The sequence below is a fragment of the Diadema setosum genome, chromosome 19 (assembly GCF_964275005.1).
Source record: "Diadema setosum chromosome 19, eeDiaSeto1, whole genome shotgun sequence".
Taxonomy (NCBI): domain Eukaryota; kingdom Metazoa; phylum Echinodermata; class Echinoidea; order Diadematoida; family Diadematidae; genus Diadema; species Diadema setosum.
The window spans coordinates 26,442,428-26,466,833 of NC_092703.1; the positions used below are offsets into that span (position 1 = coordinate 26,442,428).

Consider the following 24,406-nt stretch of genomic DNA (forward strand, 5'->3'; position numbering starts at 1 on the left):
TTGTCTGAGGATGATGTATGATGGGACAATTACTTGATTAGGTTTTGAGTGAAATTGGGCAGAGGTCAAAGGTCAAAGATCAAGGTCAAATCCTAAAATTTATCTGTTTACGTGATAACTCTAAACTGGATGAAGCAGCTTTTACCAAACTTGGTCCAAGGATGATGTATGATGGGGCAATTAGTTGAGTAGATTTTAGTGACATTGGCAAGAGGTCAAAGGTCATAAGGTCAAGGTCAATTGCTAAAAACATTGCTATTTCCCCATATCCATGCAATGCCCGAAGGTATTATCTTGAAACTTATTGTGGACATGTACTACTGCATAAAGATTCTCCAGAGAGAGTTTCATGTCATAAGGTCAAAGGTCAAAAGGTCAAAGGTTAGGTGAATATGTTACAATTTCACTTTTCTTGCAAATGGTTCAATGTATCTTCATGGAACTTGGTACATACACATGTACTGACTGGCAGGGATTTTTTAGGGAATGTAGGGATCATGGGTCACTAGTCAGGGGGTCAAAGGTCAAGGTCAACTCCTCAAAATGTTACTATTTCCCTCATATACTAGTACATCATATGCAATGCTTACATTATTATTTTTAAAACTAAAACTTGATATATACATGTATTCCCTAATGGAGATTCTCTGAGAAATTTCCAGCCAGAAGGTCAAACGTTAAGGGTCAAAGGTCAGGTTTAAATGCAAATATATATATATTTTATACTGTAATTACACTCTTTCTTCATACCTTGAAAATTACTCAATGCATAAACTTAAAAAAGGGTACGTCAGAAGTCAAGTAAAAGTTCTCAATCCCCCAAATACAGGTACCTGCACTCTTAGACAATTATAGCAAACCTAGTTCAAGGAAAGTTGAACATTCAAGATATTTCTGACAAACCTGTCATTTCAATATTTTGTCAGTTTTGTGAAACTGTCATAACACATTGTGAAGACATTGTACCATACACCTATTGGGAGAATCATGCATTATGGCGGAGGCATCAGTCGCCATAGCGACATTTCTAGTTCACCTTATCCTTAAGGCAGAATACTGTAGCACTCTGAACTTGTGTGCATTAAATATGTTTTTCTGCAACCCTTATTTTGTATACAGTATCTATGAAGTGAGCAATTGATTAATCAGTCCAGCTATTCTGCTATTCCAAATTGTCCAATCAGAAATGAATACTACAATAGGTGAATGCAGTTGATTGTGCATATATCAAATTATCTTTAGATTTCAGTGTTATTTCAAAGTTTGCCATGTTTTGCCAATTATCACATTTTTAACACTTGTGCCACCACCATTCATTCACCTGCTATTTCAGGTCATCACTGACCTGTACCCAAAACTGACCACAGTGACCAGCAAGCTGCTCAACATTTACTGCCTGCTGACCGCCAGACACCAGGCGTGGCTGGACGCCCCCCACTCGGGGCAGGAGGGCTGCTCGGAAACATCAGAGGGCGCCAGCACCAGTGGAAGCAACGACAGGAGTAGTACCAGCGATCTCGACGAACGGAGCAGATCTCAGCTGGACCTGGTTTCTCACGGCATGAGACTTGTGTCTACCAGGTATGGAGGAGGAGGAATTTTTCCTCCTCTTCAGCTGCTGACTTTAAAGGGATGATATAGTTTTGGTTGAGATGGGGATTCTGGTGTAAAAGTTTTGTGAGATGATTAGAAACTACTCATATCAAAGAGCATACAGTTCTAGGACAATTAAACATTGATCGAAATTGGTTTTGAAATGGCCGAGATATCCAAAAACGAAGTAAAACAAATGGAGGGCCTAGTAAAAAGTAGATCCTACTTTTTATTAGGACATTTTTGTCTCTGGATAGCTCAGCCATTTTGAAATGGTTTTTCATCTCATATATATATTGAATTCATCTTAGAATTGTATGCTCTTTGATATATCTAAATAAGTGGTTTCTTATTAGTTTAAAGATAATAAAAAGTTTTGGTACCTCAAAAGTGTCCTTGAATTTCCTTGTCTTAGTTTGTGTTTCAGGTTAAAGTACCTTTCATATAACTAACATTGTGAGACTTACTCGCCCCAAAGTGCTCTCATGTCTTAGTAATCATGCAATTAACTGCGATCAGCAGCCCCATACGCATAGCGACCAGCAGTCCCATACGCATTGCGTAATCGGGCTTCTCATTGTAGCATTCATGATCATGACAGATTTAGTATCGCAGGGTAAATGTCAACTTAAAATCCCATGAATTCTTCAATTTGAAGACTTACCAATTAACTTGAAGTGTTGAAAACAGGCTTCGAGCAACGTTTGGTTCTGCCTATAGTCCCTTTCTGTTCGAATTGATGACTGAATGTGACTCGGTCGACAGGACCTTAGGAGAGCTACATGTACATACAGTACACTGAATACTACAGCCAGTGCATGCGAACACATCACATGCACACAAATTTCAAATCCATGAACGGATAAGATGTTTGTGTGCGCATGCGCTGGCCATGGTATCCAGTGTATGTACATGTAGCTCTCCCAAGGTCCTCTCGACCGAGTCACATTCAGTCATCAATTCGAACAGAAAGGGACTATTGGCAGAACCAAACGTTGTTCGAAGCCTGTTTTCAATACTTCAACTTAACTGGTAAGTCTTCAAATCGAAGAAATTTTTGGATTTTAAGTTGACATTTACCCGCGATACTAATTCTGTCATGATTCTGAATGCTACAATGCGAAGCCCCATTACGCTATGCGTATGGGGCTGCTGTTCGCAGTTAGCTATGCGTACAATGGGCTGCACGCTGCTGGTCGCAGTCAGTGGTTTCGTACAATATTTATCGACGCTGTACAGCGTCGGCTCTGGTACGAAACCATTATTGCATGATTACTAAGACATGAGAGCACTTTGGGGCGAGTAATTCTCACAGACAACGTACTTTAACCTGAAACACAAACCAAGACAAGGAAATTCAGGGAAGCTTTTGAGGCTTTTGAGGTACCAAAACTTTTTATTATCTTTAAGTTAATATCTAAATCTCAATATTAACCAAAATTATACCATCCTTTTAATCCCTTGCCTTCAAGTTTTCATTGAAATTAATGATTTTTGCCTCAAGTTGTTTTTATTACAACAGATTGACAAATTGCCCTTCATCAACATAAATAAACAGTGATTATTCAGTGTTTTTTGTAGATCCATGATAAAAATCATGGGCACACATACTGGTACTCAGGATTGGGACTTGAATCAATGACCTCCTGATTACTAGACAGACCCACTAGACTACCGAGTTCTGCCCGATAGCCAATGATGGCAGTTGCTCAGTACAAGCTGCTGTAGTAAAGGGATCAGAATCATTACTGGCTATCGGGCGGAAGCTTGGCAGTCTAGTGGATATGATGCCTGTCTAGTGGTCAGGAGGTCGTTGACCGAGTCCAACTCGAGTATACATGATTGCCCTAGATATATTTATGCTCCCAATCTATATGCTCCCATTGCGGGTTTTCTGCACAAAATATGTATTATTGGATGTTTCCAAAAGGAATGGGCCATCTCTTTGGAAATGTTCAGGACATTTTCATGCTGCCATTGTCCTTTTCATGTCTTGATTGGTACCGATAGAGAAGCAGTAGAGGTGCCAGTTGAAGAAATCAGTTATGCAGGGATGTGAGAGTTAAGAGTTTAATCTGATTTCAGATTTTTTTTTCCCCAAAACCCACGTTTCAGACTGTCTTTTATTCCAGTTGAGTTCTGTTATGCATTGAAATGTTCAGAATTTCATGCACTTCAGATTTTTTCGTTTTTTTTTTTCTGCGAGTACTCTCACACACTGATTATGAGGGAATGTAATGCAATGAAGGTCTTTTACAAAGGCATGTGTGTTTGTGGATGTACACCAATGCCAAATCCTTTCTATGTTGTATGTAAAATTGTGTGAAAGCATGTGACATGACAGGCTGTGCCACAACAAAATCAAAACTAGAAAGTTGATTATTTGGTTCAGTCGAGATGTGATCCTCTTCAGTGGGTGCTTGTTACTGTATGAGCAGTGTACTTTGCTGTGTTTTTCTGTAAAGTAGATTAAGATGGATATTTCTGAAACTAAGAAATCACAAATATTGCTTTTCTCAGCACAAATGCGTAAAGTTTTAAATCCATAACTTTTCCAGTGAAAAGTGATATTACTTCTCTTTCATTCCATCAGTATGGTTCTTGATCAGGAATTCAACCACTTGCAAAATTGTCTCACAGTTGTCAGTTCCTGATTATTATTCTTGAGAAATATCTGGCATAACTGATACATGATTTTTGTTTTGTTTTGTTTTTTTGTTTGATTTCCCAGAGATTTGATCAAGTGGTGTGAAAGGATAGTCACAGATTTTGAAGCCAACTCATCCCACACAGCCAATAGAGTTTTCCTGGAGGTATGTATCAAATTAGAACAAGCAGTGTGTGCAATGAACCCAAGTGTCTGCTAATTTGCAGGTGTGGAAATTTCACTGTCTGGGAAATGATAGGAGTTCTAGGCAAATAACCGCTGCCTGAATGCCCTGCATTATAGTGGGAGAAACATCGCATTCTGTTACGATGTTTGCTGTAAATGCATGGGGGATTTGTATTTTTGATAAAAATAGAGACTGAAGAAGCTGACAGGATGTGATCTGAAATGAAGATGAAAGATAATTGTGGTTGATCTGTTTATGTTGAATGTCCTAGACAGCAATGCATAATCATTCTCATCATTATCATACCCCTGCCAATCAAATTTGAAGGGCTGTACATAGGGATCATTATCAATAAAGATACATGTTGCCATTTACTTGTAATACATGAGATTTGGTACATATAATATTTTTGTTTTAAAAGGCATTAGACTGTTTCTGTGGGTCCCTCACCACTCCCGAGATGCGTGCCACAGTTGCCGAGGTGATAGGAGGTCAGGTCAACATCACACGCGAGAAGGCAAGGTTCTACTGCATGACCTACAAGCCAGAGGTCAAAGATCTGGACTCTACCATCACAGCAGGGAGGGCGAAACTGCAACGGAAAGAGAGGGACAGCATGTCGCGAAAGATGTGAGTTAAATACAACATGATTGTTGCCTCACAACTATTGTCTTTTGTCTTTTCCTGAAGTATTCCTACAGTGGAAATAACAGGACGACATCCCACAAGATTAATATACAGCCTTGCACTGACACTAACACTAGCACCAGCACATACCGCAACATTTTATTCAGTGAATGCACACTGAAATTATCAACCAGATCATCTATAGATGATCTTGTGGGGGTACTTGAATCTGGATATATCTTTTGGAAGACATCCTGGTGACATTTCCATATACATGTAAGGCTTTACAGAAGCACTTCAGACCTAGAAGTTCTTATGGAGTTACAGGAATACTGTAAAAGTGGAAATTTCGTGCTCAAGTAATTTTATGAGCCAGGCTGGGTAAGATGAAGTTTGTTAGTTAGTTTGTTTGTTTCTTTGTTGTTGTTTTTTTGCAAACAGTCACACTGACCGAGTGAGCAATTCAAACAGCTCACCACTGCCGTGATGGTGAAGAGGTTTGGCATCACATAGCACTGTAAACAATAACTGGTCTGCATTATAACAGTAATTTTACTCATGCTGCAGGACTACCAAACGAAAAGAAAACTACAGATTACCTTTTAGTAAATTTATCTGTCCAATATACCTACCTTCAAATCAAAGATAAAAAAATGATATTACTTTTTTATATGATTAGCGATGAATTGGCAGGCTTTTATTTTTGCACTAGTTTCATGTTATGCAAAATGTGCAAAAATTCTCAGCCACTGAAAATTTCCACTTTTACAGGACTTATGTAATTCTCCCTTTTTGCAGGCCTCGCTCATCCAAGTTTGCCTTCACCCGACCGGCAGCCGTCCTAGTGGAGAGAATCGCCTGCTGCATCTCCCACAACGAGCCTGTGCTGCTGGTCGGGGAGACAGGCACTGGAAAGACCTCGACGGTGCAGTACCTGGCCGACCTTCTGGGTCAGAGGTTAAGGGTCATCAACATGAACCAGCAGAGTGACAGCACGGATCTCCTGGGAGGGTATGCTGAGCTTGCAATACTTTGTGTTTTTCTCTGTCTCACTGTTATTGTTGACTAGTGACACTGGTTTAATGCTTCTTCCTTGTACCCACAAATTTGTCCATAATGAAAATACTTTAAAAGGAAAACATAGTTTCAGGAAACTGGAGGTTTTTGCTCTAAAATGGATATCTATTCATAAGAAATGTGTGAGATAATACTGCAAAAACAATTTAGGGTGAACAGGGAGGGTGCTGTGTGAATAAAAGGAGGGTACACTGACATTTATTATTTCACACTTTTTATCTCAAAATTCTCCAAGAAAGCTCATTATCCTGGCAAATCACATAAGCCAGACAAGTTTCGTGGTAGAGCCTTTCAACTTTCTTGCAAGCAAATTCCAAATGGTGGAAGATGAATTTTAAGCCTTTCTGAGAACTGTGTTTTAGCTTTAGCACACCAAATCTAATAGGCATCATCAACTCACAAAGTAGCAATGTTTAAGCCACCAGAAAGCACACACTGTAACTTAGAACCTCAAGTGACTGATAGCCAATATTTAGTCCCTACCTTTCTACAGTAGTCTCTACTTTTTTTTTTCCTAGAAAAGGTTTAACCCTAAAGGGGCCGGGCTTTTTTGGCTATGCTCAGAATCACAAAATCACAAAATTGTGCCCGTTTTGGGGCGACATTCTGTTACAAAAATGGGCGTGGCTTCGCAAAAGTATGCGCGGACGTTGCAAATCTGGTCTCAAAAGTTGCGCGAGACTTGAACAAATAAAGTCAAGAAGCCTCGCGACGAGGCCTTCTCGTGTTACAGAATTATAGCGCGCAACGTCGAGGGGGGGGGGGGCGGATTTCGCCCCCCCCCCCACCTCGGCCCTTTTAGGGTTAAGATGTATTCTTTTTCTTTTCTGTTTTTTTTTTTTGAGTGTGCAGCATAAGTGCTTATACATTGTATTTCAGAAGGGAGTGAAAGCACCTATTACACTGTAATTCCAAGATTTAGAGAGACTGTCCACAATATTTCCACTTCTCTGTAATGATCATTTATTCAAATTGTTGGCAAAGCAGCGATATTGACATCCTCACAGTTTACAAAATGGCTTCTAAGGAAGAGAAACACAGGTTGTATTCATAGTGGTAGCCATCCATTGGCAGTTACTAAATATACCAGACTCTGTGCATTTTTTTGATATTCATCATTTTTATGTATCGATGCAATGATGACGACCATGCTCTCCCAGATTCAAGCCCGTTGACCTCAGGCAGGTCGTGGCGCCTGTGCGTGAGGCGTTCGAGGACGCTTTCCGCACCACCTTCTCTGTGAAGCAGAACCTGCAGTTCCTGAGCCACATCCAGCAGTGTTTTACTCAGCAGAGGTGGAGGGAGCTGGTTCAACTCATGTCCCACAGCCAGCAGGCCGCCTGCAAGCGCTTTCAGAGGTCGCATGACAAAGAACAAGGTATCTCGATAATGTTATAAGGATATTTGTAGCACTTCCAATGTAAAGCTGTTTAATAAACATTAGTTATGGAATTGAGGCATTGGTTCAAATATTTTTTTTTTCTAATTCATATGTTACATGGTTGATCCAAAACGTTTAGCTGTTAAGTACAATGGTACCATCTCCAATTGAGTGCCCTTATTTACTTCTCGAGGTCAGGATTGATCAACTGCTCAATGGCCCGTTTTCTGGAAGAGTCTTATTTTAGTGAGATTAAGAACATGTGGAATATCAGAGCAAACTAATCAGTAAAATGAACACACAACTTTCAAATGAATGTTCTGAAAATTCAGACAATTTGTTCGTTCTCAAATTATTTCTTGCCAACATTGAACTATTTACGGTAACTTGAATTGCTGAGCTACTGCAGAATGCGCATTGATTGCCATGATAGATGACTACTCACATTTAATATGATGAAAGCCCTCTCAGTACTCAGCCTGTGGTATTTGCATTTCATCAGTATTTTGTTGAAATGATCCAGTTCATAGTGTGTGATGTCTTGTGTTTGAGTAAGGAAAAAACACATTATTCTGTGCTTCTCACTGTCTATTTTTATGTGTGATCAAGCTGGTGCCAGCAAAAAGGATGTTGTCCTTGAAGGTCAGTGGAGGTCACTGGGTGAAAGGTTACACCAACTCACCATTCAGATTCAGCACTCTGAAAATGCTCTGGCTTTTTCCTTCATTGAGGTAAGAGAATAAAACTGTCTTCAGAAGCCTGTTGCATGAAAAGATGCAATCAAACTTGAGTCAGGTAACCAAATAGTGAGGCAGTTATCAGCCAATCAGAATTTGATATTCAGAGACTTGCGTTTGATTCTCTGATTTAGGTCTATTCTCAACTTTTGTGCAACAGGGTCCAGGGTCCAGGGTCCAGGGCCCTGTTTCATAACGCTGTTCGTAAAGTTACGAACAACTTACGAGCGACTGGTGATAACTTCTGATGTGCTATACTTATCAGAATTTCCATAATTCAGCACAAGAACTGATCACCAGTCGCTCGTAAGTTGTTCGTAACTTTACGAACAGCTTTATGAAACAGGGCCCAGATATGGAGAAAGAGGAAGGAAGAAATGGATAGGAAAAAGAAGGACATTGTATAGGAAGAAAGATGGAAGGAGAAGGACAGATAAAGAGTGAGAGAGGGACATGGTGGAGCAGAATCTGTCACAGAAGAAAGAGAGAAATAATGAGACCACTTTGTCGACAAAAAAGAATGATAGGATGGCACAATGTGTTTGTAAATATATATACATGTATATATATATTTTTTTTTTTTCCAATTCAAATAACATGACTTGTGTTTCATTCAACACCAAATCATTACAATTAAAATCTAAATGTGATGGCAATTCATGTATATTGAAGGGGGTTTGACAACAGAAATCACAGCTAGTAGTTGCCATGCTTAACAATACAACACATGTACGTGTACAGATAAAAAACAACTACAAACAAACTACAAACAACAAAAATTGGATTGATATGTGCATTGCAGGATTGATATGTGCATTGTATAATTATGGTATAAGCCTACTAGTTATAAAAACTGAATTTGTTCTTAGTTTAGTTGTCAAGTGTAGCAATTGAGTAAACTATTTATACTGCAACAAAAGGACTGTAGTGCGCTTTTTTTTGTGTGTGAGTTATTGATGAATTTATTCGACAAACTCGTCACTGTAGGGAACTTTGGTGAAGGCGTTGAAAGCCGGTGATTGGATCCTCCTGGATGAGATCAACCTGGCCACGGCAGAGACCCTGGAGTGTCTCAGCAGTCTCCTGGAAGGCACTGAGGGGTCCCTTGTCCTCATGGAAAGGGGGTAAGCAAAAGTACCTTTCTTCTGCAAGAGTGGGGAGGAGGATGCTTTCCATTGATTTATCTTCCTCTTGGTTGGTTGCCGTGGAAACCTGATTTGATGAAGACGTCTTCCGCAAGCCCTGTGCTTTACCCAGGCTGACCATGATGTCATTGCATTGTCATCAGAGCCATAGTTTGTTGTAATGTGTGGTATATCTTTCAAATAACATATACACTTTTTCACCATTGTAAGGAAGTGCAAAATATGATTCTGTTTTTGTTTTGTCTTGTTCTGTTTTTCTAGCTGACATTCCATGTGGGTTCAGGGTTTTTCTGACTTTTCTATATTCAGGGACACCAAGCCTGTTGTGAGGCACAGAGACTTCCGTCTGTTTGCTTGCATGAATCCTGCCACTGATGTCGGCAAGAAAGAGCTCCCTCCGGGGATCAGAAATAGGTAAGGTTTCGATCGGCAATTTGCTCCAGTCAAAGTCAGTGTATCATTGTGAAGCATGGGACGTGGATTCCATTAGCTTACGGTTGCAAAAATAGGCGAGGCTCTCAGATGATTGAGTTGTGAAGATAGACTTGTACACGGGCTGTTACCATCGTCTCTCCTTTCATCTCCCTTGTTCCGTTCTCTGCCAAACCACTATATGAGCTCCCTCTACGCCAAACGCCAAACCACTATGAGCTCCCTCGTGGAGACTTTATGAGCTCCTTTGTGGAGACAATATAAGCTCCCTCGTGGAGACGGTAATTATGAGCTCCCTCGAGGAGACTTGGTATGCATTTAATATTCTTGTTTATATCTCTTTAAGATCTATAATGTTTGTTTTATGTTATAAGTGCTGTCTGGGGCAAATTATTTGTATAGGGCCCCATTTCTCTCTCTCTCTCTCTTCTTTCGCTCTTTAAAATAACAACAACAAACCACTACACATGCCTCTTACCATAGGATCTTGAAGATTTTTGATGGTGATGACAATGACTGAATTTTAAAAAGAACTTTCTCCTGATGGATGAAAAGGAAAGAAAAAAAAGAGAAGTGGGACTGCTAGGGATGTGTTCATTTTTCCAAACATTTTCAGTACCTCGCTGTATGGATTTAAAGTAATCAGAGAGTGGAAATGAATGACATTTTGACCACAATGCCAGCTAATCTCAGTTACATACATACATGCACCTATGTGTTTCCTTGTTTATTTTCTCAGATGCAATTATTATAAGTGTTATAAAAAAAAGAAGAAAAAAAAAACCCCTTTGAGATATTAAAGTGCTCTATTTTTGTTACAAGTGAAGTATTTGTGTAATTCAAATGTGCATACAGGTGTACACTGTATACACAGGTCTCATGGGATAGTGCAGGAATTAAGTATGAGTAGTTTGTGTGCACTCTGTATCAAGTGCAGTGTTACAAGTCCTCTAAACCAAATACACCAAACTGGTTTGTAGGGTATATTGTCAGCCACCCTGCTGTGCTCTGAGATCACTCACCTGGTTTGTTGTATGCCGAGTGTAATTGTGTAAGTGTAATTGTATTTGTCAGTCCAGCATGTGGTTCATGTCTTTTGTGGACATATCTCCTAAAAAGGTGATGTCAATTTATAGTAAAAGGAAACAAAGAGATGCAAATGCATTTTCCCAAGATTCTTCCTTGTTTTGAGCTGTGGAAAATTTGAAGAGAATATATAGAGAGAAAATTCTGGAATTGTCAAATTTTGTGTTTTGTTTTTCTGTTAAGATTCACAGAGTTCTATGTAGACGAACTCGAGGAGGTCAGTGACCTACAGATACTGACCAAGAGCTACCTGCGAGCACAGTCCATCACAGAGGCCCAAGTGAAAGGCATTGTTCAGTGAGTGACTGTTCCATTCACCGTGCATTACAGCAGTTATTTTGTATAATATTGTGCAGTTTTGAACTCATTGTATATCAATATCTAAGCCCCTTAAATGCATCTGAAGCATAAATAGCAATTTTTCAAAACTTTTTTTTTTTTTTTACCATTGCCTGCGGTTGTTATTTTGTTTTTTTTTTAAATATTTTCCATAATTTGAATACTTGGAGTTTAGAGAATTATGAAAAAGAAATGTCACTGTAAAAAGATATTCTCACGACTCAGACTTATGTGGTAACGGGTCACAATGTTTACAAGTTCATTTGTGTGTATGTGTGTCTGCACACATGTTGTGATTACTTCATTGAAAAATTCAGCTTGGTTTGTACTTTGCACATATACAAGTATATCTTCCCCTCTGCCATGAAATGATAGTAACAACTCAGATTTCATAGCATTGTTGCTACACTGTCTTTTCCGCCACAAACCTATCGTTCAGATTCTACCTGTCTGTGAGGAAGGAGGCCATCCAGAAACTGACCGATGGGACAGGTCACCGACCCCACTACAGTCTTCGGACGCTGTGCCGCGCCCTGCAGCTGGCTTCAGTCAACCAGTGTGACTCTCTACCTAGGTCTCTCTATGAGGTAAGGGGAGGGAGGTGTCATGCAGGGGTAGGGTGCCCCTGGAATTAACTAGAGTTTGATGGGTATAGATTTGACCAGTCCACATAAATAACCTCCTAGGTCTCACAAATATCTAAAATTTGTCAGCATTGTGTATGCTACTGTAACTTGCTGGTCAATTCCATAGGGTCCATGGATTAGTATTTTCCTGTTTACGTAATGGCAGCCTTCACCATCGATGTTGTGCTCTTCCCCTGCAAATCTACCACCTGCTGTTCGGACAGTGCTACACACCAAAAACTAAAAAATAAGTAAAAATACCAAACAAATAAGAAAAAAATATATATATGTGGGTCCTTCTCTGTCAAAGGAATAAAGTCATGGTCAGTTTGATTTGTTATGGATACCCAGATAGATAATAGTAAACTAAGGTCATTCTCTGGCAAAACTAATGAATAAAAAGCAAATTAAAATGACCAACATCTTCACACTAAAGTATGGCCAGGTGATGAGGGAAGCTTGGATGTCTGTGAGTGTCCATTGAATCTTTGCTTGAATTTTTCTGCTTTTCTTTGCGCAGCATTAAAGGGGGAAAACTCACAGAATAATAATTTGGTATCATACATGTGGAAAGTGTTACAATGATGATAATTGAAGTGACATTGTGAAACAGATATAAAACTTGTGTATGTATTGTCCTTCGTTTTGAATTTTGAAACAGAGCTTTTGTCTGAGCTTTCTCACCCAACTCGACCGAACCTCCCACCCTGTAGTGGAGAAGCTGGTGTGCAGGCATGTGATTGGCCGATCCAATGTGAAGAGCCTGTTGGGCCAGTCCATTCCACCTCCTGTGGGGGGTGGCAAGTACACCAAGGTGGAGGGATACTGGGTGGCAGTGGGTGAGAGGGAGCCCCATCAACCTAAGGACTATGTGATCACTCCGGCTGTGAGGGCTAACCTCAGAGATCTCGCCAGGATTGTTTCAGCAGGGTAAGAAAGAGTGCTGTGAGCCCACCATCATACAGTTGTACCTTCCACTACCTGTATGACTGTACAATCCATTTTTGGTGGTAGTAATTCTATGTCTCTGTGCAAGGGAATAATTTTGATTTTCTATCATTTTTGTCAACATGTCAACCCCATACCACTGCACTTACTGGTAGTCTTTAGCCAGTGCCAAATCCTGCACTTCCAGCTAGATTTGGAGACTTCATATAGATCGTCTGCAATAGTTGACTCCAGCAAAAGATTTCCAAAGAGGCAAATGAGTACACACCTGGTATTTGATAAAGGAGGATGGTGGCCTGACCTGAACGATGTAATCAGTAATGATTATAATTTAGTTTTGCATTCTGCTGCATTCATCTATACATGAACCAGGGTGCTCTGTTGAGATTAGTATTGATAAATGTTACATGTGAGGGATTAATCTGCTTCATATTGTGATGGCACATACATGTACTTATATTTTGTCTGATAAAGACTAACAAGAGGGAAACCTTTATTACAGTGAGGTAATACTTTTGTTGTTGAAGAGAAATATGGATTAAAATACAGAAAGACACTATCTTCTTGTTTTTTCTCCTATTTACATTTAGCTCTAGAATGGTCTGCCTCATTTGTGCGAAGAAAAAGATTTTCACTGTTGTCTTTTTATGCTTGCCATCTGCTTTGTTTCAATACTTCATTTTTCTGAAAGTGCTGGATACGTCTTGTTTTTCACTGCTGAGAAATATACGCATTTTCAGTATCTCATGTCAAGGTTCTAGAATCAAGTGATTCAATAAGCTTATGCCAGTCTTCAGGAGCGGAAATTTCTTTCATGTTTGAAGCGACAATTGCAGTGGAAAAGTGCTATGATTTCAAACTGATTTGATGACTGGGCAGTAAAAGAATCCATCCCTTGTTTGTTTTGTGTCCTGTCCCCTGCAGCCGCTTCCCCGTGCTGATCCAGGGGGAAACATCGGTAGGGAAGACGAGTCTGGTGAACTACCTTGCCCAGCTGACTGGAAACCACTGCGTCAGGGTCAACAACCACGAGCACACCGACCTCCAAGAGTACATTGGCTTCTATGCGGCAGACGAATCTGGCAAGCTGGTGTTCAAGGAAGGTATGCTGAGTACTATTTCTTTGGTCATTAACTTCTGGGTTTAGACCTGTGAAGTCGAACATACGTAAGGCTTTTCTCGCATAATGTCAGCAGCACCTCCCATCGCCATTCTGCTTTAGTCTCTTAAAGGACAAGTTCACCTTCATAAACATAAGGATTGAGAGAATGCAACAATATTAGTAGAACACATCAGTGAAAGTTTGAGGAAAATTGGACAATCGATGCAAAAGTTATGAATTTGTAACATTTTTGTGTTGGAACCGCTGGATGAGGAGACTACTACAGCTTGTGAGTCATATGCGTACAACAGTATAAAGAAAATGTAAAGAAAATTCAACATATTTTCACTTTTTTCGCATAATAAAAGAGCACGTGACTTGCCTCTTTCTATAGGCAGGGGGAATAATATTACCCATAACATTTGTCGGTAACGAGTCGGGGGAATGTGTACTTTTTTCAAAAGATGAAATTTTGTGAAATTCTCTTTATATTTTCCTTATATTGTTGTACGCATGTGACATCTAAGTTATTCACACACTGCAGTAGTCTTCTCATCCAGCGATTACTGCACAAAAACTTCAAAAATTCATAACTTTTGAACGGATTGTCCGATTTTCCTCAAACTTTCAGTGATGTGTTCTACTAATATTGCTACATTCTCTCAATCCTTATGTTTATGAAGGTGAACTTGTCCTTTAAAGGCGTAATCAACACAGTACTCGGTGTTTTTGTCAGTTAAGTTATTATTATCATTAATTTGGAAATAAAACTCACAAAGTAGTATAACACATTTATGCTATTTAACATGATATACCTGTATGATGAATGTTAGTTTTATTCTTACTACCAGTCGCTGTTGCGACATTTCTAGTTCTTACTCTTTTTGCCATATCTAAACATCAACAATATGTGATACTGTCTTGCAATAAAACTCTTGGTGCGCTAGTGTTCTAATTACCATAAAAGTCAGACAAGCCCCGTCTGGAAAAGACAGTTATACTGTCAAACATTTAAATACTGCCCCTTATTGGTAGACCTGATTCACATGCCATGTACTTATGAGAGTCAAACAAACTTTACAAACTTTTTACAAACAAACAAGCAATTCACAAACAAGCAAATTTTCTGTGACACCTGTTTAAGCCAGTCTTTTCAAGAATGCTGGTGTAAGTGCCAGAAGTAGACCCTAGTGTATGTCTTCTACGTAAAGTGTATAGCCAGCAGTGCATAGTTGAAGAGTGGATAAAATGATATGAGTCTCTAGGAATTTGATGTTTTATGTGCTTGTCATGTGCTCAATCAGGTGTTCTTGTGGATGCTATGAGGAGGGGTCATTGGATCATCCTGGACGAGTTGAATCTGGCGCCCTCTGACGTTCTGGAGGCTCTCAACAGGGTAGGTATCTTGAGATGTTTTGCTCTCAAAGGACTTTATGCATACCGTGTGTTGTTTAGTGCCGCCAATGATAAAATAAGTTGTGAAATAGATCCAGTCTTTCTTCAGATTTGTATGCCCAGTCTCGTAATATAGATCAAACACTGGAAGGTGTTAGAAAGGTGTATGTACAGTTGTATGAACTGAGAGACTGGATGCTTTGGAATGTTTATTGTTGTGGGAATAAAGTTTCCTCGAGTAAGGTATTCTATTCAGTATCAAATAATTTGCATTGAGACGTTGCGAAGACTCTACATTTTAAATATCATTATGGTGTTCCACACCATGGACATGAATTTTTGTTCACTTGAAGCAGAGTCGTCTGGAAATGCAGTGTGAATTTTTAATCAATTTTGATGCTTCTTTGAATCCCCCCCCCCCATCACATCAGTTTTCAAAGTGGCAAAGTGGTAGTTTTGCACCCTACACGTAAACAATGTTCCTTGGCTAGTATTTCAATCACTGCAGAAGAGACTGTAATTCTTCTTCTCCTCTCTCTCTCTCTTTCTTTATTTCTGTCTTTCTATTTCTCTCTGTTTATTTGTCTGTCTGTCTATCTGTCTTTAAAAAAAATATTTTATATTTTTCTTATTTCTTTTTTTTTTTTTTTTTGTTATTCCATCAAGCTGCTGGATGACAACCGTGAACTGTTCATTCCAGAGACTCAGGAGGTTGTGTCTGCCCATCCAAAGTTCATGCTCTTTGCCACCCAGAATCCCCCTGGTCAATATGGTGGTCGTAAGGTGAGTGTGTCCTAAAAAGGGCTCCCTCATGTGTGTGTAGCTTGATGCAGTGTTAGAATCCGCCTGTCCGTCTTCTCTCTGTGGGGGGAGGGAACTTCTCTCTTCCATTCAGCTAATGGCAATACCTCTTTGTGTGGTATATGAACAAAATATAATTTGCTGATGAGAGAGTATCATTCAGGCTTTGTGGGCATTGCTTCACATAAATTGTGTTGTGGCAATCTTTTGAAGGCTCTGTTTATAAAATGTTTCCAGCATGAATCATCTACATCTGTATGGTGCATTGTCATACATGCTACCAGAGTCCCCCTGCTATTGTGTGAATATGAAGCTGTGAAAAATTAGGACTGAAACATTAATGCTAAGTGCCTCAAATAAAGCAGAAGTCTATGAGTGACTGTACTATTGAATCGTACTCAGATTTTCTCATAGATAGTATTGTTACAATACACCAATTAATAAATGGTTGAATAGCATAATAATATCTGCACATTCACTTCTTGATAGTGACAGCGTAATTCTCAATACTTTTCATGTGCTTGAGAGTTTTTTCATGTACATTTGAACATCATTGTACAATTCAGTCAGGAAAGTTTGACATTTTCTGAAATTGAGCCACCACAGGTTTAAACAGTGACTATTAATATTAAAGCCATAATATGTGTTTGGTGATTGTACTGGAATCACAACAAGCATTTGTGCTCAATGAAGAATGAGTTTTTGAATCTACAAAATTGTGTATGCAAACTGAAATGCTAGAGTAGCATATCACAATAAAACAAACTGACTTTTGCAGCTTACGTCATGACATCTGAGTCTACTGTTTGTGAAACAGTGATTGTGAATGTTCGGACAAATTCATTCTCTCTCATCATTACCTTGAGGTATGGAGATATTCTTATGATCATTTTCTGAATCTGTGTAATAGGTGCTGTCCAGAGCCTTCAGGAATCGCTTCATTGAGCTCCACTTTGACGAGATCCCCAGCTGCGAGCTGGAGACGATACTCCACGACCGCTGTCAGATCCCAGCATCCTACAGCCGCAAGATGGTGGCAATCATGCTAGAATTGCAGGTGAGGGCGCCAGGCAATTTGATAGATGCACTGCAATTGGGCACACGCTGCCAGTGGCTGGATACAAAAGGCCGCTGCATGCATGGTGCATTTCGATGATTGTAATGCCCTTCATGGGAAGGTTTTTTGTTCTACCATATTTTCTCTGAAGTGGGCACTAGTCAGTATTGTGTGTAATGTACGCTGTAGCTACAGATTATTTCAAATGTAAATGGCTGTTCTCTACTGACATCATTCTTTCACATCATTGTGATGTGAAATAATAATGAGGTAGGAACCTTGGATTATGATTCTTCTACCTAGAACTATGGTGACAGTGATGATAGCAATGATATGAGAATACAATTGTTTCAATCTGGTTTTTGTAATTATCCCTCTACCTTGCAACAATAAGCGTTGATGGTGTTGTTGAGATTGAGTGGAATCTGTAGATGTTATTTTTTTAATGGTATTATAGATACTGATGATAATGATCATGATTATTGGAATATGGTAGTCATCAAGGTGATGATGGATCATGAGGTGATGCGAATGAAGACGATACTAGTAATGATTCAAGACAAAATTGATGATTATGTCAAACAATAGGCCTATGCATAATTTTGTGCACATCATGCAATGCTGCACACTGGCAATGGTCCAACGGTCTCTGCCCAGTAAAAATCACTGTTGGACCAGTAACTTTTTCAGGAATGGGCCTGTAAAAAATGGAAAAACTGTTTACCTACAGGTCCGACAGACGGGTCGGACCAGTAGAAAAAAATGGGTTAGTGTGCAGCTCTGCATTATGAATTACGCCATCATTTGTGTTTCCTCTGGTTTCTGATATTTCAGATGAGGAGAAAAGGTTCAGGGGTTTTTGCCGGCAAACAGGGCTTCATCACCCTGAGAGATCTGTTCAGGTGGGCGGAGCGATACCGCCTCGCCAACCAGGGGGACCAGAGTTTCTATGACTGGAACCAACATCTGGCAGATGAAGGTGACATTCTGCTGAATGCAACCTCCTTGTTTGCTCCTTGTGATTAATAAATCCAATCCAATCCAATCCAGTCCAGTCCAGTCCAATCCAATCCAATCCAATCCAATCCAATCCAATCCAATCCAATCCAATCCAATCCAATCCAATCCAATCCAATCCAATCCAATCCAATCCAATCCAATCCAATCCAATCCAATCCAATCCAATCCAATCCAATCCAATCCAATCCAATCCAATCCAATCCAATCCAATCCAATCCTCAAATCGGTATTGTTGATGGTAGTACAAATGTGATACGACTGTTCCAACATTTCCTATTGATTTATATTTTGTCATGCACATTACTAAATGTTTTTGAATCTTGATTTTCAGTTACTTGCTTCTACTTTATGACTATCGTGCAGTAGGCACAAGAATGGCTATGTGTTGTTTATTTCATTTAGTGAATTATTTTTATTCAGGTTACGATTATTTTGACTTCATCCTTTCTAGACTTGAAATTTGATGGCATTAGCGTGTGGCATATGCCATGTAATAGTTTTCCTTTTGACATTAATTCTAATTTGTTATTTTTGAAATTCCAAATTAGATAAGGTATATTTGAATTTTAATGCTGAGAGTCTCTAATAAAGAAATGTTGTTCAGTATCTTACCTAAATTGAACACCTTGTGTAGCTATTCTTGAGTGTAGTGTGTGATTCAATGTTTGGCCTTGAAGTGTCTTACCCCTTTCTGTGCTGGATACTGTGGACAGTGTGTACAATGCTAGAGGGTTTTCTTTGCCAGTTCATACTCAAAGCATACAAATGGTTAATACTTGTATGGCCCCTTTACAAGATAAGACAAATTAGAATGAGCAGTTCTTGTCAGTATCCTTCTTTTTAATGCAATGATTGACAAATTGTTCTTCATTGGTGTAACCACACACTCGCATCTGATTATTTGTATTAATAGCCATGATATGATGTTAAAAATCATGGGCATACAAAATTGTACTTTATTGGGTGGGATTCAGCCCACAACCTCCTGATTGCTTGACAGACATCATATCCATTAGACCTGTTATCTTCCACTCAAATAGCCAGTGGTGGTCCTGATTCCTTGTAGCTGTGGGCAACTGCATATCTATTCAAATTTATGATTTGTGCAGTGCTTTTATTGCGACTGATTGATAATATAAGCTGCGCTTCATAATCATAAATACACACCAGTTATTCAGTATGTACATGTTGTATACTCAAAACACTGAATAATCTGTGTGTATCTACATTGATGAAGGACAGTTTGTAAAAAATGAATCATTTTGTGGGACAGATGTTTTTTATCATGGCTATCACTGAAGACACTGAATAATCTGTGTGTATCTACATCGATAAAGGACAGTTTGTAAAAAATGAATCATTTTGTGGGACAGATGTTTTTTTATCATGGCTATCACCGAAGACACTGAATAATCGGTGTGTATCTACATTGATGAAGGACGATTTGTAATAGATCGAGATTATTTTGTGGAACAGGGTTCATCCTCCTGGCCGGTCGAGTGAGGCGTGCTGAGGAGGAGGACACCATCAGACAAGTTTTGCAGAAGCACTTCAAGAGAGTGGTGAACCCGGATCATCTCTTCACCCTCAGCAAGCACACTTCACCCGTCACAAGGGACATCCTTGAGAAGGTATCGGCTACCACTCCCAGCTGAGGGATGGGCACTGAATGACTGAGTGAAATACACAAAAAGTCATTGTGTGATTAATGACTGAATGAAATGCACAAAATGTCATTGTGGGATTATGTAGAGAATCTACCACGGTGAAATAGTAATGGACTGCTTGAAATTATTTTCAGGTGATATGTGGAGTAATGTTCCACTTCAATAAATATAACTCTGTGTATGATCAGTATTTAGAAAGTTATTCTAGTGTTTTTAAAACAAGTGGATCATTTCATTATCAAATTCCATTGTGCCATTATAAACTATTGGATTTAATGTCAGTGTTCTTGAAAACATTGTTTCAGGGTGATTTTGATTGAGATAGTTTTCATGTATGGATTCATATTTGATAAGCCATGGTATCTGTATTTATAGTGTCCCTATTGAAATGAGAAGATGTTTGATTTTGTGTTGTGGAAGCCCATCAACACATCTTGGTTAATGCTGGGAAATGGTTCAGTTTCAGCTTGGGCTTACAGACAAGTCATTCAGTAGACACCTTTTGCGTCTTGGATGGCTTTTTATGCATGAAAGTGTTGCCTTTCAATGTGGCAAGAGGCAGTACAGTCATCATCAGTTAACCTAGATGACTTTGGAGTCTGTCCCCATCAAGCAACCGTCCCAACTAACACTGATCAGACATTTAGTCATTTCTGTACAATTCACAAAGCTTAAAGGGGAAGGCTAGTAACTGATCAGTGGGAATCAGTGGAAATGCTGGGAGTTGATTGTTCCAATCCTTATGGGATTCATTCAAGAGTTCATTGTATATCTATTGCTGTGTGAAAATGATTTGCTTCAGAATGGTCTCATATTCAAGTAATGTGCAGTTTAATGCTTCCAGGTTAGCGTCCCTGGTCAGTGACGGAGCATTAATCTGCACATTACTTGAATATGAGACCGTTCTGAAGCAAATCATTTTCACACAACAATAGATATACAATGAACTCTTGAATGAATCCCATAAGGATTGGAACAATCATCTCCCAGCATTTCCACTGATTCCCACTGATCAGTTACTAGCCTTCCCCTTTAATATGTGGGACTACATGCTTTAAACTGATGTACATACTGTATCTTCTTGTGACAGTGGTAGAAATGGCAATGCCTTGAAAATGTGATTTTATTCCGTCTTGTATGTGTGACAGTCTGTCCGAGTTCTGATTAAATGGCAGTGACTGTAGTACCGCACGTATGTTGATGTTGCCGCACCACTGATGGTAGAAGGTGTCTATTCTTTTTTATTTTTGTCATTGATGTCTTCTCCAGGTCACATCTTCGAATCCTCCAGCTGGTTTCGGTCACATCGTCTGGACTTACGGGATGCGTAGACTGGCTGTCCTTGTCGGTCAGGCACTCAAGTTCTCCGAACCTGTACTGCTTGTTGGTGAAACTGGGTAGGTTTTCATCAAAATCTGACTCATAGGCAGTTACTACAATCAACACCTACAGTGTAATGTAAACATAGATATGATACAGATCATTTACAGCATACAAACATGTAGTTTATCTGTATTCATTGCACCTTTGCAAGTTTCATTTTGGAGTGCCAAAGTATGTGCTGGTATACACGCCAATAGTAAATAAAATTTGATGATGAGAATGTATTGCATTTTTTAGATCAGATTGTATAGTCTATCTTTGGTCTTATATGTTAAAGTGTATTGTTTTTTTCAGAGCCACATGTACAAATGTACATGTATGCGCTTACTAGGTACATTGTACACTTATGTGCATATCTATTTCATACGTAGTGTGCAACCACGCCAATGTGTTTCATTTTGCCTGTGAACATCGTGAAGTAATGAGAAATGTCCATGCAATTTTTTGAAATAGAGACATGTTGTTTCTGAGTTACACATTGTTGAACGTTATGCTGTGGTAATTCATCCGTTAATTGATTGTGTCACTTGACTGGTTGTTAAAATTTCACTTTTGTTGTCTGTTTTTGTATTAAAAAAAACCCAACAATAATACATTTTCATGCTTCTTTCAAATGCATCGCTCAGTTGTGGTAAGACAACGGTGTGCCAGCTGTTTGCGGCTCTGGCCAATCACAAGCTGCAAGTCGTTAACTGCCATCTCCACACCGAGACTTCGGACTTCCTGGGGGGTCTCAGACCCGTACGTCACCATGGTAACAACAATGTGAGTGTGCTTTGATGCTTTTTATTTTCCCTCTTTTGCTTGAGGAGCATACTGTAGTTACTCTACACATGGAGGGCCTTCAACTATAATGACTTCAAGCTCCATCAATTGCTCCCCAGTAACCGTTTTTTGTTTACTCTGGTGCAGTCCGGGTTGGGTTGTGTGTGTGGTTATAAATAATGGGAAGTGTACTGAGTATATTTCTTGTGGTGGGAAGGTTTGTGCTATCCATAGTCCTAACCCAAAACTGCCAGTGGTAGTTATGGCAGCTCAGGACAGGAAAATGTTATCTCACCCTTGAAGGAAGAAACAACCCTGATAATTGCCTTACTACAACTGCTGAAGTTGAAACTCTTTAGACTGTGGTTTGAAAATGTTTAGACTGTGGTTGCTGTGAGTCATTCACGAGTGAATGACTTGAATAACAGATGCGAGATTAGAACTCAAGTTCATTATCTCATAGTAAAGACTGATTTTAAGTGAAGACTGTGGTTTAGATTCTTGAAATTGTTTGGTTGGTTTGGAAGAATAATGAATAATCAGTTCAAACGTAGGATGTCTATGTACATGACTGTATTTCTACTTGAAAGTTGTGAAGTTGAACCAGGAATAAAGTGTGCAATCATGTCTAAGCACAGTACCCAAAGTTGGATATCTTGTGTTGTCGGATGACTAAAAATTGCAATGCTCTCATTATGTTGTCAGGAAGAGGAGAGCCAGAAGCTGTTTGAGTGGTGCGACGGACCCCTGATCGAGGCCATGAGGGCGGGCTCCATCTTTCTCATCGACGAGATCTCCCTGGCAGACGACTCCGTCCTGGAGCGCCTCAACAGCGTCCTGGAGCCGGAGCGGACCCTCCTCCTGGCAGAGAGGGGCAGCGGGGAGGCCAGGGGGGAAGAAGTGCCCCTCATCAGGGCGGAAGACGGATTCCGGGTGGTGGCCACCATGAACCCCGGCGGAGACTTTGGCAAAAAGGAGGTGCATTTACCAATTGGCATTCAACATTTTTCAGGGATTGCTGTGAATCAAAAGGGGTGGAGCTTGAGATGAGACAATGAAGCTGTGATTACTGCTTTGAAATAAAGTTTGCTTTGTTTTGTAGAATACAAGCTACATGCAGTCATGACAGTGTCACTTTTGAATTTATTTGTTTTTTTAGCTCACCTGAGCCAAAGGCTCAAGTGAGCTATTGCGATCGCCCTTCGTCCGGCGTGCGTCATGCGTCGTCCGTCGTGCGTAATTTTTTTACATTTTTATCTTCTTCTTGAAAACCCCAAGACCGATTTTCATCAAACTTGGCAGGTAGCATCCCTAGGGGGTTAGGAACTCAATTTGTTAAAATGGGCACCATGCCCCACCCAGGGGACCCCCAGGGGGGCCCAAACCCCCCAAAATTAAGGAATCTGTAAAAATCTTCTTCTCTAGAACCAGAAGTGATAGAGCTAAGTTAATACTATGAGTTAGTACATTGATGACTGTAGTTTCAAGTTTGTTCATGGCAGAATCAGGGGTGCCCCCCTTGGGACCCAGGGGAGGGGGGTGGGAAGGGGTCCTAATGGGGCCTAAATTATACATTTTCATCTTCTTCCTGAGAACCCCATGACCAATTTTCACCAAACTTGGCAGGTAGCATCCCTAGGGGGTTAGGATCTCAATTTGTTAAAATGGGCACCATGCCCCACCCAGGGGCCCCAGGGGGGGGGGGGGCAAACCCCCCAAAATGAAGGAATCTTTAAAAATGATCTTCTCTAGAATCAGAAGTTATAGAGCTAAGATAATACTATGAGTGAGTACATTAATGACTGTAGTTTCAAGTTTGTTCATAGCAAATCCAGGGGTGCCCCTCCTGGGGGCAGGGGGGGGGGGGTTGGGAAGGTCCAAATGGGGGCCTGAATTGTACATTTTCATCTTCTTCCTGAAAACCTCATGATGGATTTTCGTCAAACTTGGCAGGTAGCATCCATAGGGGGTCAGGATCTCAATTTATCAAAATGGGCACCATGCCCCACCCAGAGGGCCCCAGGGGGCCCCCAATCCCCCCAAATTAAGGAATCTTTAAAAATTTCGGCCCTTATTGTACATTTTCATCTTCTACTTGAGAAGCCTGGTCAAATTTTAGTAGAGCTGTGAATAATTTAGATTAGTGACTGCGTGAAAGGTGAACTTGCGATACTCAGGTGAGCGCTAGACCCGCGGGTCTCTTGTTTTGAATGTAATATATTGCAGAATTTTGCTACCAGCATGTATTTGCGAAAATTACGACCACTCCACAGGGCTCTGTTTATATACACTGTACATATGTATCTTGTACTCGCCTCCAATGGGCAATTCCACCAATTCCACCTAGTGGAAATACAGTAACTCATTGAATTATTCAGTAGAATTGGTTTG

The 24,406-nt window shown here is 39.9% G+C and overlaps 1 protein-coding gene across 1 annotated transcript in view; it reads left to right on the top strand.

Annotated features, from left to right (window-relative positions):
- Positions 1-24,406, top strand: part of LOC140242385 (midasin-like) — a 133,745-nt gene that overhangs the window by 20,761 nt on the left and 88,578 nt on the right. Inside the window, exons 11-30 of the mRNA XM_072322122.1 lie at positions 1,334-1,581; positions 4,325-4,406; positions 4,849-5,057; positions 5,853-6,065; positions 7,292-7,509; positions 8,122-8,243; positions 9,237-9,373; positions 9,704-9,808; positions 11,096-11,209; positions 11,691-11,838; positions 12,539-12,807; positions 13,750-13,928; positions 15,232-15,323; positions 15,989-16,105; positions 17,034-17,180; positions 18,015-18,159; positions 19,677-19,850; positions 21,159-21,264; positions 21,877-22,015; positions 22,721-22,993. Of these exons, the coding sequence (XP_072178223.1) occupies positions 1,334-1,581; positions 4,325-4,406; positions 4,849-5,057; positions 5,853-6,065; positions 7,292-7,509; positions 8,122-8,243; positions 9,237-9,373; positions 9,704-9,808; positions 11,096-11,209; positions 11,691-11,838; positions 12,539-12,807; positions 13,750-13,928; positions 15,232-15,323; positions 15,989-16,105; positions 17,034-17,180; positions 18,015-18,159; positions 19,677-19,850; positions 21,159-21,264; positions 21,877-22,015; positions 22,721-22,993 (3,237 nt within the window). The remainder of the gene's footprint in view (positions 1-1,333; positions 1,582-4,324; positions 4,407-4,848; positions 5,058-5,852; positions 6,066-7,291; positions 7,510-8,121; positions 8,244-9,236; positions 9,374-9,703; positions 9,809-11,095; positions 11,210-11,690; positions 11,839-12,538; positions 12,808-13,749; positions 13,929-15,231; positions 15,324-15,988; positions 16,106-17,033; positions 17,181-18,014; positions 18,160-19,676; positions 19,851-21,158; positions 21,265-21,876; positions 22,016-22,720; positions 22,994-24,406) is intronic.